The 17,884-nt window shown below is 46.4% G+C and overlaps 1 protein-coding gene across 1 annotated transcript; it reads left to right on the top strand.

Annotated features, from left to right (window-relative positions):
• Positions 1-6,681: 6,681 nt before the first annotated feature.
• NKX1-1 (NK1 homeobox 1) lies at positions 6,682-13,075 on the top strand. The gene is made up of 2 exons (XM_054029082.1): positions 6,682-7,153; positions 12,318-13,075. The coding sequence occupies exons 1-2, from the start codon at positions 6,682-6,684 to the stop codon at positions 13,073-13,075; spliced, it is 1,230 nt and encodes a 409-aa protein (XP_053885057.1).
• Positions 13,076-17,884: the final 4,809 nt, after the last annotated feature.

Genomic DNA, 17,884 nt, shown 5'->3' with positions numbered 1-17,884 from the left:
TCCCTTTACAGGAAAACCACATACATATTACAAGTATGTCCATTGCTAATGCGAAATGGAACCCTCTGGAGAGTTCATGCAACACAGACAGGTTAGGCAGAGGTTGCTGTTAGAGAAACCCACCTATTTGGGTTCGTTTGTAAAAGGATCACAACAGAAAGGCCTAGCGGGGGAGGGGGCTATAAAGGAGAACACTAAAGTATTTCTATAATTGGCCAGCCCTCCATTCCCCTGCTAAAGACTCCCAAAAGAGTCCCGGGCATTTTTTTAGTTGGGGGTGGGGGTGGTGAGTTTATAACAGACTCTGAGCAAAAGGGATCAGCTTTCACTAGGTGTATGAATAAGAGCTGCAGATGAGATCTTTCCCCGAGATAAGTGAGAACAAGTCACTTTATTAGTATTTTATATATACTCCAGGGTATAGGGAGATAAGCGCCTAGATTAACGGAGGGGGGGGGGGGTTAAACAGGAATTTGCTGAACTAAATCTTGGAAGGGAACAAGGTAAGCTGCCTTTGAACCTCTCGCTGGGTGTCATTTGGGAAGCAAAAAGCCTGGTGTCGTGAGTGGATGTTTCTCTCTCCCAAGCGTTCTTAATTTGCAACAGAATAAACATACCTCAATTCCACAGGGCCCTAGAGCAGCCAGGCTCTCCCCCTCTGGCTGGTTTGAAACTCTAAGGGAATCGGTGAGAAAGAAGAGAACTGTTTTAATAGATCCTCCGAGGATTCCCCTGGCGCATTATTTAAACTTCTAATTATGATTCATGTGTGTGATAATATTAATTTAATAATCAAGGAGCTGTGCAGGAAGCATTAACCTCAATTAAGCTCATTACTACCCTAACCTGGAATCCCCTGGGCTTTTAAATCTTCTGCTGTGAGGACCTGACATTGTATTGATAGAGGGCAAGATCTGCTTCATAATCTCTCTCTCTCTCTCTTTTTTTAATAATCATTTTCTTTCTTGGATAGAGTTAATTAATTCCTTGGCTTTAACTGGGTTAACATTAAACATCCTCCACCACCCCTTTCCCCCCCAGCTTTACCGCTCACTCCTGATACGTCTCATAATTTCAGGGAAGGGGTGAAAAGGCAAACAGTCTTTAAACTAATTATTGTTCATCCTGAAACAAGCGCACTGTTGTGTCTGGAGACCGATGGCCATAAGAATAAATAAAATAATAATTAAAGCTACCAGCCACCACCCCCGGCTCAATAGTGCCAGAACAGGTAGGATGGACTCTCGCTTTGAGCTGCCAATACAAATGCCAGTTTTAAACATGCCTCAATCTGGAGGTGCTCTTTCTCAGCACAGGACCCTGACTGGGAAGATCTTTTGGAAACCAGCCATGTTTGGAATCGAAGAGAAAATGGTAGTGGTTAAAGGACATATCGATAGATCATCCCGCTATGTGCCCAAGAAATAGATGTCATTAGACGCTGCTTCTGATAAACGTACAATACACACACACACATACACACACACATTCTCTCTCTCTCGTCCTGACTTCCAATTTCAGTCCTCCCGTTTCCAGTTCTTCCAGGGGAGACAGACATGGCATATCCTAGCTTTCTAGTCCCCTTATCTCATCCGTTCTATCCCCTTTATTCTCCTTTCACATTCATTCTAGCCACTACCCGGGTTCTAGTTTACAGGAGCGGTGCGATCAGGAAATGGGGTTAAAGCACATTTCTGCAAGGCGATATTTGCCTCCCTGCGTTTATTGTATTTGAATTAATATTAGCCGTAGGTAGCTTAGATCTTTGTTCTTAGAAAAAAATATGTATCTTGGTCTGAAAATTTCCTAATCGCGCAGATATTTTAAAGGACAGGACAAAACTCAGTCGGATTCCAAAGTTCCTGGAGTCACTTGGCCTCCAAACCCTTTGGATAAAATGCGCGAGTTTCCGATTTAAATTAAAAGGTGGGATTTGAAAAGTCTTTCTTCTGCATGTGTTACTTTTGTGGAGGGGTAGGGGGGAGTGGAAGGGCCATCCAGGCTTCCTACCCACGCGGTGTATCTGGATTGTACAGACGGGAGTTAACTCCAACTTGATGCTCCGCGTTGCAGGGACCATGTGTTTCCATCCACTCGGGAAAGATACTGGAAAGACTTTATCCTCAGTGACCTTCCATTGCTCCCAGGGCACATTTCTGATCAATGCAAACCGATCAAGAGTGCGGGGGAAGCGAGGCGGATTTCTCTTGCACCTGTTCCACCCCGAATCAGCCCCCCCCCAATCGTTTCCCCCATGGAAATCCATCAAAGTGACCTTCCCAATATAACAAGAACTGCTAAACTGTTTTACCACCACGATAAATGCCCTTAATTACCCTGAGATCCGCGCTGCTGGAAGGGAATGATGAATGGCCAAAAAGAAAAGCTTCGGTTTTTGACCGGAGTTGTAGAAATCTAATTTTTTAAAAAATGGAATTTGTTGCTTAAAAACTCCGGTGCGGGCTGCTGGAGCCGGTGCTCAGGGAGGTGTTCGTGGCCCCCACTCCTACTGAGTCGAATGGAGCAGAGGGCTCCAGTCCCTTCTATAGAGCTGCAAAGCACATCCAGGCAGAAGGGGGACACCGGGTGTTAAGATTGATATTTACTAAATGCAAATGTTCTGTGCTGACAAATAATGAGACGCGTGTCCGTGCAGCCAGCCCCATGGCCGCACAGGCCAGCAAGGGGGCTCTGATTTTATGCAGCTCGCTTTGCTGTTCAGTGTCTAAGGATCATCTTCCAGTTGAAAATGCAATGAGGAGCCAGGCTGCATTGTCTGAGCCTAGACAACTCAGGGATCAGGAGGAAGGAGCAGTTTTATCTCAGCTTGGTTCTCAGAAAACGTGTAGCTTTAACAACCGGCTAGGAAGTCAAGGGGATGGACAGAGGGCCTGGCCTAGGGGCCTCTCTCGCCGGCAGAGGTCATTGCGGCGGGCTGAAGGAAGGGGACGGAGCGTCCTCTAGATCCAAAAGTCATTTGAAAATGTCCCTGGGAGCTTGATGCCTGTGCGGATCTGAGATAAGAGGAGCCTAGGGCGTCTCTCTCCCTTCGTGGTGCTGCTGAGGATGGGGCAGGACAGACCCAGCTCACCTCTGTCGGTGACTGGGAGACTGTCGCTCTGTGGCAGCTCTCCCACCCACAAGTATTAGCCTCTCGCTCTCCCTTTAGCCAGCCCCTGTGGCTTGCACGAGGGTGGAGGGGAAGCCCCAGAGTGATGGGTTCCCCTGGCCAGCTGCTGGCACCAGACGGGTGGAGCGCGCAGCCCGCACGCAGCTGCAGCCAAGGATTCTCTGGTCAGGGCTGTTTCATTCGTAGGCAAAATGATGCCCTCTTCCTCCCGTCCCTAAGCCCATCAGCCTGGGCCTGGGATCCCCTAAAGGATCCATCGCCCCTGGCACCGAGCGGTTCTGCTCTGCTCTCCCGGCCTCCCCCAGACCTGGGGTGTAACCATGGTTTGAAAGGGCTCCACGTTTACCTCTCTGCTCCCCGGGCACCCGCCCGCAGTGCAACCCCGCCCCAGCCGTCGGTGTTATACCAGCAGTGCCTCCCAGACTGGCTGCAGTGGGGGCGACCATCCTGCCAAAGGAGGAGGGAGTCAGGGGGTCTCTGCACACTGCATCTCACCCACGCTGCTGTGGGAAGCAAAGGCTGCCCCGTTCTGTGCTATCGAACCACAAGCACCTCCCGGCTTTAGAAAAATCCCCTCCCTGCAGATATAATTCAGTCTAACTACAGAGATCGCTATCGGGAGAGTTGTAAAACCGACAGGGTTGGTTTGCTGGGTTAAAGAAAGAGCCATTTCCATGCCAGCCATTCTCCTGGGTGGTGGAGGGGCAGAGGTTTGATGACATGGCATTTAATTGGTGTTAATCTAACCCTCCTGCGAGTCCCCCTGCCCCACCTTCCCTTCCAAGCCATGCGTTCCCCGAACGCGTCCCCCCGGGCTGTGATGCTGCTCGTGTCTTTTTTTAAGGACAAGGACTAGGACTGTCTCTGAGCAAGAGGGAAGTGGTCATCCGCCCCGATCATGAGCGCGATATTTACATGTCACAACAACTCATCTCGTGCCCCATAATCAGCGCTCACTTTCTGGTGAACAGATAACCAGAGATGGCAGATGGATGGAGATTGCACAAATGAGGCTCTAATTGACAATCAATTGTGATTAGGAGCAATAGAACATCTTTATAACACTGGCTTTAAAACCCAGGGGCGCGCGCGCACAACGGCGTCTGTCCGCTTCGGTTTATTCCTCTGGGGAAGAAAGGGAGAATTCGGAGCACAATTCTACCCTATTGCCATGCTCAGCTGTGTCTCTATTAATCGCGCGCTCTCTGCTCCCTAAAACTTTTACCCGCGGTACACTTGTACCGAGAGAATCACCGCCTTTTGATTCCTCGCTTTGATTGGGTACATCAAAAAATAAACACACGGCATCGTGTATGGAAAGCGAGTCTTAGCAGTACACTAGAGAGAAAGAGAGAGATTTATTCTACGCGACATCTGGGGCTCAGATTCACTTTTCTTCCTTCCTTCCTCGAAGCGTTTATTGTGCAGCCTTGTGCCCTGTATATGTTATTAAATGATTATTAATTCAATTGCTGTTGTCGTTTATAGCGGTGGTGGTCGATGGTCCCTGTGTTGTATAGGCCCCGCTAGGACATTCGAGCGCAGAGTTTTAATTGCAATTTAGACCAGACATTGGTGGGTGCCCAGGCAGAAACTTCCCAGGACGCCAATGTACTCCAGAGATAAGAATCCCCGCCCCCTAAAAACCGTGTTCCCTCCCGAGAAGGTACCAATGGAGACGATGACAATAGGAAATCTGATCAAAGTCATTGGCGTCTACCTAAAACACATCGCCTTTTCATAAACAATACCCCATGGCTGCGGGCAGAAGTATTGAAAGAGAAATTGCCCCAAAGCTAAAGATCAGACCAAAGACACAACCCCAGGAGAAGGGAAGAAAGAGAAGCTTTTAAAAAACCAACCAAATGTTATATTAAAACTATATACCTCGAGCTGTGTTTGTGTGGCAGTGAGGTCAGGGAAGTGAGGGAGGACGTAATTACCTACACATGATCAGAGATTATACATACCATTTCCACCCAGAAGGTGATTTATAATTTAAAGATAAAGCATAACAAAGTAATAAAAGAGGAAGGACACTGTTGTGGTGTCTGATTAAAATCTAAGGGCTGGTCTATAATATATGAGAGGGAGGTGTTGTGGGCTCCAGCGCTCCAGGAACTCCCCTGGGCCTAGCCCAGTGATGGGCTAATCATGTCCAACCCCTACCAAAATTACAGCTGATTGTTTTACCCATTATTTCTCCCAATTTTTAATTTCTGCTTTCCAAAGGATCATTGCCCGCGGTAATTGCAAAGGACCTGTCCTTGTATGTGTCACCAGCCTCAAAGACAAAAAAAAATCTAATTTTCTTTTGATGTTTTGTCTATTTTCCTACCTTTTTTTGGCAGCTAATTCAAACTAAGCAGCCATTTGGACATCCAAAACAAGAATGAAATTGATATGGTCAAAGCGCGCGCGCACACCGAGAAAACTGGGGAGGAAAGGAAAACAGATTTTTGTAGTTCAGAGGCAACGCTTTTCCTAATTTCTTCCTTTTTTCTGCATTCAAACCCCATGAATGAAGGAGTGTTTCTCAGAAATGAGAATGGGCTGTGTTTATTGCATTATTTCTAGGTGGGACGAGAATAGATCCCCTCCCCCCAGTTATTTAGGATCGTCGTGTTTTGCCTTGTGTCGTTTAAGCGTATTATTTTGCTCTTAGTATTTCCAGGCACTCTCATCTGATATGTAATTTTAATTAATGGGGTGGGGGGAGGGACAACATGTGTATGTATGTGCCTATACACTCGGTATAATTCAAAGCAGTCAGCCTCGGACAACAATTTGATTCTATTGTTCTAATTTAATAATGCAAGGGTGGGGGGATGAAACAGGTGAGATTGTTCACACTTTTGAGCACAAATAATATCCTTTCGATCATATAACTACACCATTAGGAGGGGAGATCTTACGTTCCCATACGGCGTGTATAATATCTTCTTTATATTGATCCCGCAATTATTTCAAAGAAAGCGCTCTCCTCCCACTTCGCCAAATAAGGCTATTTAGATGCTTTCCAGATGAGTGGAGGTGTGCTGAAACAGAGCTGACAGCTAAGTATATCACAGCCAACACCATCCTTCACTCTCTCGCCTCTCCCGCCCCCCTCCCCTTTCTCAGCCACACACACTTCCAGTGTCTCTCTCCTCCAGTGATGGAGATTACTGACTATTATGGGCAAGGGATTAATTTGTAGCCAATTACAACCCACTGCTAAATATGAATGCATAAATAAGATACAGCCTTGTCCGTATGTGTGTGTGAGTGAGTGAGGGGGCATAAATGTTTAGGTAGCCCTGTGAGGATGATGAGAAGAAAAAAGGAGCAACTGAGTGGAGCATCACCCTTTGACTTCCTTTATCCACGGGAGAATCCAATTCAGGTTGGACCTAGCCACGTGCAATCCTGTAGACCTAAAGGAACCAGCTCGCCTCTGCGCTAAATTAACGATACACAAAGCAGCTCCCGCGTTGATTGCAAGACAGGAGTTTCCCGCTGAAGTTGGCAGACAGGGAAAGAGTTGCAATTGGAAGGGGCTCTGAAAAGTCATGAATGTGAGCAGAGACAAGACTCAGGGGAGTGACATCTCTATCCCAGCAGTAGCAGCAGCAGAAAGCCAGGCTGGCATTGTAGTGGAGCCAGTGTCCGGCTGCCTTCACGGGGAAAGCATGGACAGCCACGGGGACCAGAGACTTTCTTCCAGCAACGACCTTCCAGTCTATTCGTGTCCTGGAAATAGAGACAGGCCAGGCGACAATCAGAGCAACACCCCTGGACAAGAGGGGGCAGTGGCAGCCCTACCCGTGGTCCACAGAACCACCTCTTTTTCAGTGCTGGACATTCTGGATCCCAACAAATTCAACAGCAAAAAGAGGCAATGTTCTGTGTTATACAAATCCGCAGGGAGCGAATTCACTCTAGGGGCAGAGGATAAACCCGAGGAGTCAGGAACGGAACTAGCAGATCAAAAGGCTCTGAGTGAAGATTTTGAAACGTGCAAAAAGTCCTCGGACTTACTCAGTAAGTACGTTTTGCATGTTAACCTCCACAGAGTGTCTGATTCGTGTCTGGAGCAAATAGCCGACTACGGGGGGGGGGGAATGATAAAGAGCGCCTGAAAATATTATGCAGTGTGATTACATGCTTCTAAAGGTGAGTCTCAGAGACACCCACCATCACCACTGCCTTCTGTCAGATATAATAAAGAGCGCAAGTGCACGTGGGGGTCTGCTGTAAAGGGCAAATGTTCCTTAATTGTTGCTTCTACACTTGGCTAAGAATGTACAGTGAGATAGGTACTGCGGAGGGACTAACGCATAACATTTTTATAAGCACCTCTTCCCACTTATTAAAGTGGGTGGTTTCAGTGTGTAGCGAGGTCTGACTGGTTTAACGTATGTGATGTCTGCTGGTTTATATGCCCAATGCAAGGTGAAACTTTTCTGGCCTGGCCCTCCTTTCAGTTGCGTAAAGTTTAATGTTGGGCACTACTTCCAAGTTGGAGACTGTGTGGTGTGCATGCCCTCTCAGGCAAATGTACCCTTTGGGCCTTCCTTTCCTTTTCCCGAACAGGTGGCTTGACAATTCAATCAGACACACGATAAATAACTTTAGCTGAAGTTCTGCAAACAAGGAAATACAAACGCAAATCTGGGGCAGAAACCGTTAGCAAAAGTCAAGCGTTTTCCTCCTGGGCTCTGGTGCCTGCGATCTGGCTAGAAAGCGTTACATTTCAGGGGGTAATGTTGTATTAAATGTACCTGGTCCATCACGCCTCACTGAATTCATTTGATTACTGGGAGCGAATGGAACCGGACTCCGCATTATATCACAGAATAACAGCTTCCGTCCTGGTGTCTTATTTTTGTCCTGGAGGGTAACAGGCATGTGTAAGTTACTGCTGAAGCAAACTTGCAGAGAGAATTGAGGGGGCTGCAGGCCATTTGAATGAGCAGGCCCAACAGGATTTTAAATTCATTCTCAGATCATCAAATAAGTCCCACTTTGGCTGGATTTTCCAAGTATCAAAGTCGCTTTTATGACTTTTATGTATGTTCCCCTCCCCCAGCCTTTAGAACCATCTCCCCTCTCCACCCCACCCCCAGCCTGCTGAGCGTTGCTCTGGGCGACAGATTCAATTTTCTCTCTCCCCTTGGCTTTTTTAGGACAAATCAGACTAATTGTGACAAAATGCTGGTTATCTCTGGAAAAACAATTAAATTCCTTCGATTACATTTAAGGTAAAATGTGCTTAGCAGCGTAAAGAGGCTGGATAATGGGGGAAATCGCCCCAGAGTGGCATGTAGGACTCCCTGGGTCGATATCCTATTATCGAATTGTGCATATCTCTTTCAAGCACCTTGCAAACTCTCTCCTAACATCTAAATTATAGGGTCAAAATTCGGATAATTACTCGATTAAAACCTATTACACTTATTAGGGCTCGCTATTGATCGGGAATTGCATTCGACCCAAGCTCTAGATTGCTTTTTCTTTCCAGGTCCAAATATTCCAACTTTCTCACCTCTAAACGCTGTGACTCTGAGGATATTAGAGCACTTCCGGGAAAAGATCGCACACATGAAAAATCTCTCTTGATATTCTGTATTTTGAGGGGTGGGACAGCAGCGGGTTGTGTTTGAAGACTGGAAAATAAACTTCTGGGATAGGTTTACCAGAGAGATCGGTGTCTTTATAATTCTATGGGTGCTTTACAATTCTGCGATAGAATGCCTAGATCAATTAAAATTAGGTTGTAAAATAGGTTTTAGTTCTACCTGTTTTAACACAAGCCCCTTTATAGTAGAGCTGTTTTTAATCATCAAAGCAATAGCAGGAGCTAGACGTAAACAGAATTCCAAAGAGATTTTTAAAACTCCGAGTACACCTAAAGTAAGTATTTGTCTACACAGATTTGACTTTTGTCATACTAAATAGATCTGTTCAATCAGAAAGACCGACGAGGTCAGCCTATCACCAATCTTCTACTTTATCTCCAGACAAGGAGAGAAATGCAATTCTATCATTCATTTCTCTAATAGTAAATATATTTAGAAACCTCACGCAATTCTAAACTTTGCCCATTGACAAGTTGCCTAGAGATTTTGCACGATTTATCTCTTCGGTCCTAACTAGGCTAATATTTTGTAAAGCTAGAAACATGCAAAAATAGATTTGTGAGTACTCAGAAATAATGAAAGTTAATCGCATTATGGTCCCATCATCACCATCACCTTGGGTAACCGTAGATCAAGCAGTTGGTTTAGTTCAGTGGGGGTGGGGAAAATGATCCGAAAATCATTATGATTCTCTACACCCAGAAAAAGTACAACTACAATGAAAACAGAAAATATTTAAGTTCATCTTGCAGAACACATTTAGTTTTAGAAATAGTTGATAAAACTCTGGTTAATTTGGTTTGCATTAACAGTTGCAAAGCCAGAGTGATGTTGCCTGGGACAATTACCAGTGCAGTTGTTGTTTAGAAAATATTTTAATATTCCCTTATTGAAAAGGGGGTGGGGAATGTTTAGAAATTATTGCCAAAAAAAAAAAAAAACCTAAAGTAATCAACATACACATTCTGTGTCATCTGTATTGAAAGTAAGTATGTTGTTATTTTTACCCCTACACATATAAACACTCGTATATGTTTGCAACAAGAATATGTGGAAAGGTGTGTGTACAAAAATATCCTATACAATTGCATCCATCTATAATTTAATTTCCACTCGATGTAGATTATTTGAACTTTATTTCATCTTCATACACTATTTTAAATTTAAAACCCCCTTAACCACAGTCTCATATTTCTATATATCTGTCATAATTCCAAATTTCCATTTTCTAATTTTTAACACCAAGATGGAAAGTATTATTCGTTTTAAAAGTCCCCAGATTACTAAACATTGGTTTTGCGGGTTAAGGTGACTATAATAAACTTGTGTCTCTCTCTTTCCCGTAAGGAGCAAGCAATATCCAAGGCTTAGCCGAAATCAGCTTATTTCGCAGAACAAAATCTTTTCACTTTTTTAAATTTCTCAATTAAAAATAATCACCTAATTGAATATGCAGCATTTGGTTTTAAGATTTGGCAAAGTTTGAGAGAGACTGTATAGCCGTAGTATTTATGGAACTGAAGTGACTAAAGTAAACACATAATGATCAACTCGCTATTTAATTTGTGGGAGGGAGGGGGGTTTTACACATAATAGCTATAGTGGGCTATCTAGGTGTAAAAGGCAGACTGATTCAGGAAGTTTAGAAGTATCTAAATGTGGTGAGGACAAAGTATTTTATTTGTTTTACTCCAGCTTGAGGCCCGATCCTGCATTTGATGTATTCCTAAATTCCCTTTTTACTTCTCTGGGACTTTGGGATGGTCAAATGAATATAGCATCCGGCCTTCAAGGTGTCAGAAATGTCTGAGGCATGATCCACAGGGAGAAGCGACTCCTTTACAAATATTATTTCAGGTTTCATAACGACTTGATCTTCCCCAGAAGTACAACGGCCCTAAATATCGGATAATTACCTTGTTCTCATTTGGAGTCCCGTTAATTGGAGCATAATATAAACCCAAATAAATTAAATGACCGTTAACTAGTTTGTACATTACACAAAATGAGTTTAATTAAGTTTGTATCTGCTCTGCTAATCAATACAAGTATTTACTCCAGTTTAATACTTCTACCTTAGGAACAGCACGAGAACAAACAAGGCACAGAAACGGTTAAAAACATGCCAAAACAGAAGGCAGCAAATCTTCCATCAATGCAGATAATTTAAATAACTAAAATAAAAAGTAATATCAAGGGTGTTCTTTTCTTCCTACAGAAAACCAGTGTGTCATTCCAAAATGTTCCATATTAGTTATTGTTCATTTCTCAAGCCCTAATTTTTCAAATCTCTATTCTGAAGCCATTGCATAAAGAGACGTCTAACTTCTAAAATGTCAAATGATTTCAATATTTTAATATTAGCATTCCTGATGCTTCTGGAAAGAAGTGCCACGGAAGATACTGTGATTGCTTCTACAAGCAATAATGAGATTAATTTTATTCCTTAGCATTTCACAATCATTTTTAATTCGGACGATGAACAAAGAATGATTACAAAGCAGGACTTCTCATTATTGTCCACTAAGTAATGTTCTATATTTGTAAAGCGTTTAGCTTGGTCAGTTAGAGTTTTAGGATTGGAAGCTATTATATACGGTGTCCCAGGTTTAGACAAAGGTGATTTCTTACTAAAAAGCACTTCGGGACTTCCTATTCGGAGAACCTATGGATGGAAGATTCCTCCCTCAGAGTTATTACAATAGAGACAGACCCCCTAACGTTTTAGAAAGTTACACTCACTGAAATTTATTTTTCTGAATTTTTGCAATATTTGTGCCATCCGGATTACAGTGAAAAAGGAAAATATAAACCGTGATCTACAAAGCAACTGTTGCAAGCCCCGTTTATCTTCTCTCCCATGCCCATTTACCCATCTAAATACTTAGTACATATGTATGGTGTTTACAAGGGACAGAAACCACTCACGACTCAAAGGAAAATCTTCTCCCAGAGAGCTTTACAACACAATCCTTTCAGGTCAAGAGGGCTCTCCCTAAATTTCCTCTTTGCAAAGGGCGAATTTGCTCCAAGCCTGCCACCTTTCCTTCTCTTGGGGAAGGGATATGGGAGACTCCCTCATGCTGCAAGAATGGTAGGCCAGGGTTTATAAAGTGCCTCTCTTAGGATGAATGATTTTGCTGTGTACCCCCCAAAAATGTAGGAAACCTCACATCACCTTCATTCCAAGTCCTTCCAGTTTGAGGCCCAGCAGCGACCTTGAGGAAAGAAAACAGGGCAATTTACTGCCAACTTCCCCCTGCCCTCTAACAATTCTACTTCTCCTTCAGAGGGTGGCTTGGCCTAAGGAGCTTGGAGTGGAGGCTGGGAGGGCAGATTTGCATTTGGTGCCCCACTAGAGCCTGGATTCTGCCCCCACCCCCCTTTCCAGTAGGTGTGTGTGTAAACAGCCTGGATTTAGGTGTGGGGGCCATCTTTTCTTATCCCTTCCAGCTTGGCTGTAGAGCTGGGGGCCTCACAGGGCCCTCTCCAGGCTGGGTGGGTGGGTGCTGGGGCAGGGTGGGATGGGAGCTGCTAAGCTAACCCCTCTCCTTGCTTGTGCGCAGAGGATGGGGAGCTGTACAAGGCCGAGGAGTGCGACCTGGACTACAGCAGCAGGCCCAGCCCCAGCCCGGAGAGCGAGCTGCAGGACGAGGAGGAGCTGTGCAGCGAGGAGAGCAGCAGCCTGGGCGGCGTGGCGGGGTCCGGCGAGGCAGAGCCCGGCCACCACCCCGAGGACGGAGAGCCAGGCAGCCAGCAGCCGCCGCCGCCGCCGGCCCAACCTCCTGCCCCGGGCGGGGGTCCGCAGGCCAAGCCCAAGAGGAAGCGCACGGGCTCGGACTCCAAGTCGGGCAAGCCCCGGCGGGCGCGGACGGCTTTCACCTACGAGCAGCTGGTGGCGCTGGAGAACAAGTTCAAGTCCACGCGGTACCTGTCGGTGTGCGAGCGCCTCAACCTGGCGCTGTCGCTCAGCCTGACCGAGACCCAGGTCAAGATCTGGTTCCAGAACCGCCGCACCAAGTGGAAGAAGCAGAACCCGGGCGCCGACACCAGCGCCCCGACGGGCGGCGGGGCAGGAGGCGGCGGGGCCGGAGGAGGCCTGGGGGGAGGCGGCCTGGGCGGGGGGCTGAGCCCGCTCAGCCACTCGCCGCCCATGGGCAATCCGCTCTCTATGCACGGCCCCGGGGGCTACCCGGGACACCCCACCGGAGGGCTGGTGTGCGCTGCCCAGCTGCCCTTCCTGCCCAGCCCCGCCGTCCTCTCGCCCTTTGTCCTGGGCTCGCAGACTTACGGGGCTCCGGCCTTCTACACCCCGCACCTATAAACCTACCTGCCCCCGCCCCGGGACTGCGAGCCGCTGGAGCAGCAGACCCTGGGAAGGATACGACGCGCTGCGCCCTCTGAGTTCTCCCTGCGCGCTCAGAGCTCCCATTCGCCCCAGTGGGATGGGTACTACGCGCCGCGCCCTCCGGGTTCTCCCTGCGCGCTCAGAGCTCCCATTCGCCCCAGTGGGATGGGTACTACGCGCCGCGCCCTCCGGGTTCTCCCTGCGCGCTCAGAGCTCCCATTCGCCCCAGTGGGATGGGTACTACGCGCCGCGCCCTCCGGGTTCTCCCTGCGCGCTCAGAGCTCCCATTCGCCCCAGTGGGATGGGTACTACGCGCCGCGCCCGCTCTGAGTTTCCCCTGCGCGCTCCGAACTCGCAATCACCCCAACAGGCAAGAGACGCCTCTGAATTCCCTCTGCGCGCCTGGCTCCTCCAGAAGCCAAGGGACAGCCCCGCGGACTGCAGTGAACAGAGGACTTCACAAAGCAACAATAAACTATTATTATTAATAATAGTTTAATAATAAAAATATATATCCATCCCCGCCCTCCTACCCCTAAAACAGTCACCCGCCTGAGCTCAACTCCTGACGAACTCGACGCGCTTTCTGTAGCCCTTGAGTTTGGGGAGCAGGGGCATTAGAGGGAAATGGGTACTGCGGGGGAGGAGAGAGTTGATGAAATCGCATTTCCCAAATAAAACTCTTGTTCGACCCTTTGTTTTTAAAACTCCCCCTGCTGAATAGTTCCTTTCACCCCGGTTATTATTTAAAACGAGCAAAACTCTTGGGAGCGAGGGTGGCTTCCGCCTTAGAACCAGCAGGAACTTTGGCAAAGGAACCCGGCACCGTGGGAACGCGGCCGCTGGACGGGACACTGGGGCTCGCGGGTGGCCGGGGAAAACCGTGAGTTGCAATGTCAAAGGGCGGCAGCCGGGTTGGCAAAGGCTGGCGCCGATCTGAACGCCCCATTCTCGCTAGGCGAGCAAGAGCTGTCTGTCCCCAATTTCCATCCCTTCCTCCCCACGGAGACACAGCAACAACTCTTCATCTGGTCTACAATCATTTCTACGACCCTTTTTATACACGCCGTGTCCGGAGTTGGTTTCTGGGAGGGAGGAAGAAGAAAGAGACAAAATCCTCCCGCTTTCCTCTTTGTAAATAGACGTAGCTGTAAATCATCGTTATCTGTATTTTTTCACTGTTCCTTGTTTTTTGTCTGGCCACTTGTAAAAGACTTGAAAAGATTATGTACCCATTTGACTCTCAGGGTAAAATAGAAAACTATAGGCTTGTCACTTCGCCACATTGTTGGTAAGACAATGGGTTATTTTCTTTCGCGTTCTCACGATTTTTTTCATACTTAAAAAAAAAAAAACGACTAACAGGTAAAAATCAAATCAAATCCACGGACCGCCAAAGGAGTCATGTCTGGTCAGTACCAGGTGGAAAGAGAGACATTTATTGGTTGCATTTTTTTTACATTAATCATCTATGTATATTTCTGGTTGTTACGAAAGTTTTAACTTTATAATTAATGTATAAGGTATGGGAAGAATGGGGATCCAAAATTATAGAGAAAGCGAAAGCACTTTGTTTGCTAAACACTTTAAATCACTCAATAAACTTTAAGTAAACAGTGTCCTCCTGGGTCTGTGTCTTTCTCTCATTTTTTAACGCTGAAATCTCTGAGGCGGCAAGTTTCAGTTCACTTTGTAGGAGAAACAAATAGCTAAACGGAATCACTTCCCTTCTGTAGCTTTCTAACACATCACACGCAGGTGCAATGCCTTTCGTTAACATTTTTTGTTCCATTTGCCTTGAGAACCTATCAAACGCGGATAGTTACTTATACACAAATAAACTTTATTCTTCTTTGCTGTAAGAGGGAATTACTAGCGATTTTTTTCCTGGTTTTTATTTTCTTAATTATCTTGTTTGAGCTCATTAATCTCTCCTCAACTCTGCGATATAAAATATAAACCGGAGTGTTGAAGCTGCGGGGTCTATGATTTAGCTGAAGACAGGGCGACTGTTTGGATGTATGTACATTTCATAGCATGTATGAAATGTACGGGTTGCATCTGAAGCAATGGGTTTTTTACCCAGGAAAGCTTATGCCCAAATAAACCTGTTAGTCTTTAAGGTGCCACCGGACCTTTGTACATTTAAAAAATTAACTGTTTAATTATGTTCGCTCTTTTTAAAAATAGCGAAAAAGCAATTGGATTTCTGTACATTAGCTTTTTATTGAACTTCAAAATTAATGTTGCCCGCTTAAAAAATCTTCCCCTATTTTATATTTTTTTAAATAATGGATGTTCTGTCATGGATCCAGGAGAATGAAGGGAAAAAAAGAAAATAAAACGCGTTGACTATTAAAGATAGTTTGCCATTTAAACTAAAGCTTATAAATCTCCCATTAAAGAGGATACAAAGTTCTTATCTCGCTCCCAGCTCTCCTATCTGATCCTATACTTCACACTGGGGAAGGGAAATGTATATGTCTAGGATCCCTTCATTCCAGAGAGCTGACTGCTGCATTTCCAGGGCACCGAATAATATTAAGAAATGCAAACAAGAGAGTGAGCTGTAGATTATTAATTTTCCCTCCTTTAATCAGTTCTAGTCCATCTAATTCCAGACAGCAATGGACGGGTTTCTCTCTTTTTCCCTGTGACCCCCACCATACCCCCCTCTCTGCATACTATGCCACCCTCACCAAGGGTGCCCGCTGGCTTTTCTTCACCCACTACCTCTTCTGAAAGGTCCCAGCCCAGGGAGGAGAGGAGCGGGGCTGGCAGCTAGCAGCAGCCCCACTGTCTTTGGAGGATGGGCTAGAAAAGCATTTTTAACAGCGAGCCACTCTCAGAAGAGGGTGAAATTAACTACCCCTTTTGGTGGGAGGCATAAAGGCAGCTCCCCTCTTCCCCAGCCACACACCGCCCAGGACTCAGGGGTTCGGCTCCGCCCAGCTGTCGCCAGTCCCCACCCTCCGCCCCAGCTGGGTGACAGTATTAAATGATATCTTTCTAATCCCATTAGCTCCTTCCTCTTGTTTGCTTCCTCCAGTGAGCGTTTCTGACAACCTTTTACTGCCGCTGCTGGCACTTGAAGCGTGAGGAAGTTATAGTTTCTGACAGAGGAATTACATCTTCCCCCAGACGTAGCTGTCTCGAAATGTACAGGGAGTGGGACTGCGGGGCAGACCGAGGGAGCGAAGCGGAGCCTCTCACGGAACGCAGTGACCGCTCTCAGCCAGCAGAGGGGGCCCCAGAAGAGGGAACGGTCCCCCAGCCCTTAGAGGGAAGGCATGGGGAGGTGAGAGAGCAAACGGCATGTCTTGTCCATGCACAGGAGAGCTCCCGGCAGGCAGCGGCTGGCACATGACCCAGTGGCAGGCACCTCCCTGGATCTAGTTTTATTATTTCAGGTCCATATTGAGCCATGCCAGCCCCCGCCAAGACCAGACTAAAGCTGGACTCAAGCCCCCCATTTACACACATGCACGTCCCAGCTGGATCCAAACTTTGGGTACATACCTCTCCACTACACGCTGGATGGGTGGGTAGCGATTGATCTATTGGGGATCGATTTATTGCGTGTAGTGTAGACGCAATAAATCGAGCCCCGATCGCTCGCCCATCAACTGCCGAACTCCAGCTCGGAGAGAGGCGGAAGCGAAGTCGACGGGGGAGCGGCGGCCATCGATCCTGCGCCGCGAGGACGCGACGTAAGTGATTCTAAGTCGATCTAAGATACGTCGACTTCAGCTACACTATTCTTCGATTCGCGCCCCCCCCTTTCCCCAGTGTAGACCAGGCCTAGTAACTCCAGCTTGTTTCCTGTACAGACCGTACTGCCCTCTACACAGATGTGTTAACCCACAAATATGTAGCTGGCCTGGGGCTGGCCTGTGCCCACAAAAGAATTTCAGCGTTCAGGACCAGACTGTACTGACCCCCCTTCTCCACAGGGAAGGCCCCTGCCAATGACTGCAGAGCATCCAGGTGGAGTCCTACTAACAATGCTATTCATTTGAGTGTATGATAAATCCTTAGTACCAAATACAGAGTATAAAACACCAACAGCTGGGTGAAAGATCTACAACAGACAGCTAATAAACGTTTCCTCTCGACTTCTTAAATTAAAAATATCCAAACTGCTTCCCCGCCCCTCCCCACTGTTGTGAAAATAAAATATAAACCAATATTTCTGCCCACAGGTTCTCAGGTGTAACCCTCCATAGAAGTAAAATAATTAGCAAGGTAACAAATTACTGCAGAAGGTAACTTGGAGTAGGACTGAGTCCAGATCATTTCTTTGCAGTGTTGTTGTGGCCGTGTTAGTCCCATGATATGAGAGAGACAAGGTGGGTGAGATATCTTTATCTTTTATTAGACCAACTTCAGTTGCTGAAAGAGACAAGCTCCGAGGAGCTTGAACTCTCTCTCTCTTTCACCAACAGAAGTTGGTCCCATAAAATATATTACCTCCCCACCTTGTCTCTCCATATCATTTAGCATTAATGGAGCTTGTTACAAACATTAATCAATGCTCACAACATGCCTGATGGACAGTGTTATCCTCTCTATTTTACAGATGGGGAAAGCAAGTCAGAGAAGGTTGATTTGTCCAAGGTCAGGTCTGGTATTCCATCTCCTCTCTCAACCACACCGTGTTGTGTTACACCAGCAGTTCTCAAGCTTTTGTACTGGTGACCCCTTTCACATAGAAAGCCTCTGAGTGTGACCTCCCTTATAAATTAAAAACACTTTTTATATATTTAACACCATTATAAATGCTGG

Source organism: Malaclemys terrapin, chromosome 5 (genome assembly GCF_027887155.1).
Source record: "Malaclemys terrapin pileata isolate rMalTer1 chromosome 5, rMalTer1.hap1, whole genome shotgun sequence".
Lineage (NCBI taxonomy): Eukaryota > Metazoa > Chordata > Testudines > Emydidae > Malaclemys > Malaclemys terrapin.
This window is presented reverse-complemented; position numbering and strand designations above follow the sequence as displayed.

What these genes read in the sequence shown, in the direction of transcription:
- NKX1-1 (XM_054029082.1), top strand. Translation starts at nt 6,682, where the DNA reads ATGAATGTGAGCAGAGACAAGACTCAGGGGAGTGACATCTCTATCCCA. An exon ending in AAAGTCCTCGGACTTACTCA is followed by an intron (nt 7,154 to 12,317) that starts GTAAGTACGTTT and finishes GCTTGTGCGCAG; the next exon opens with AGGATGGGGAGCTGTACAAG.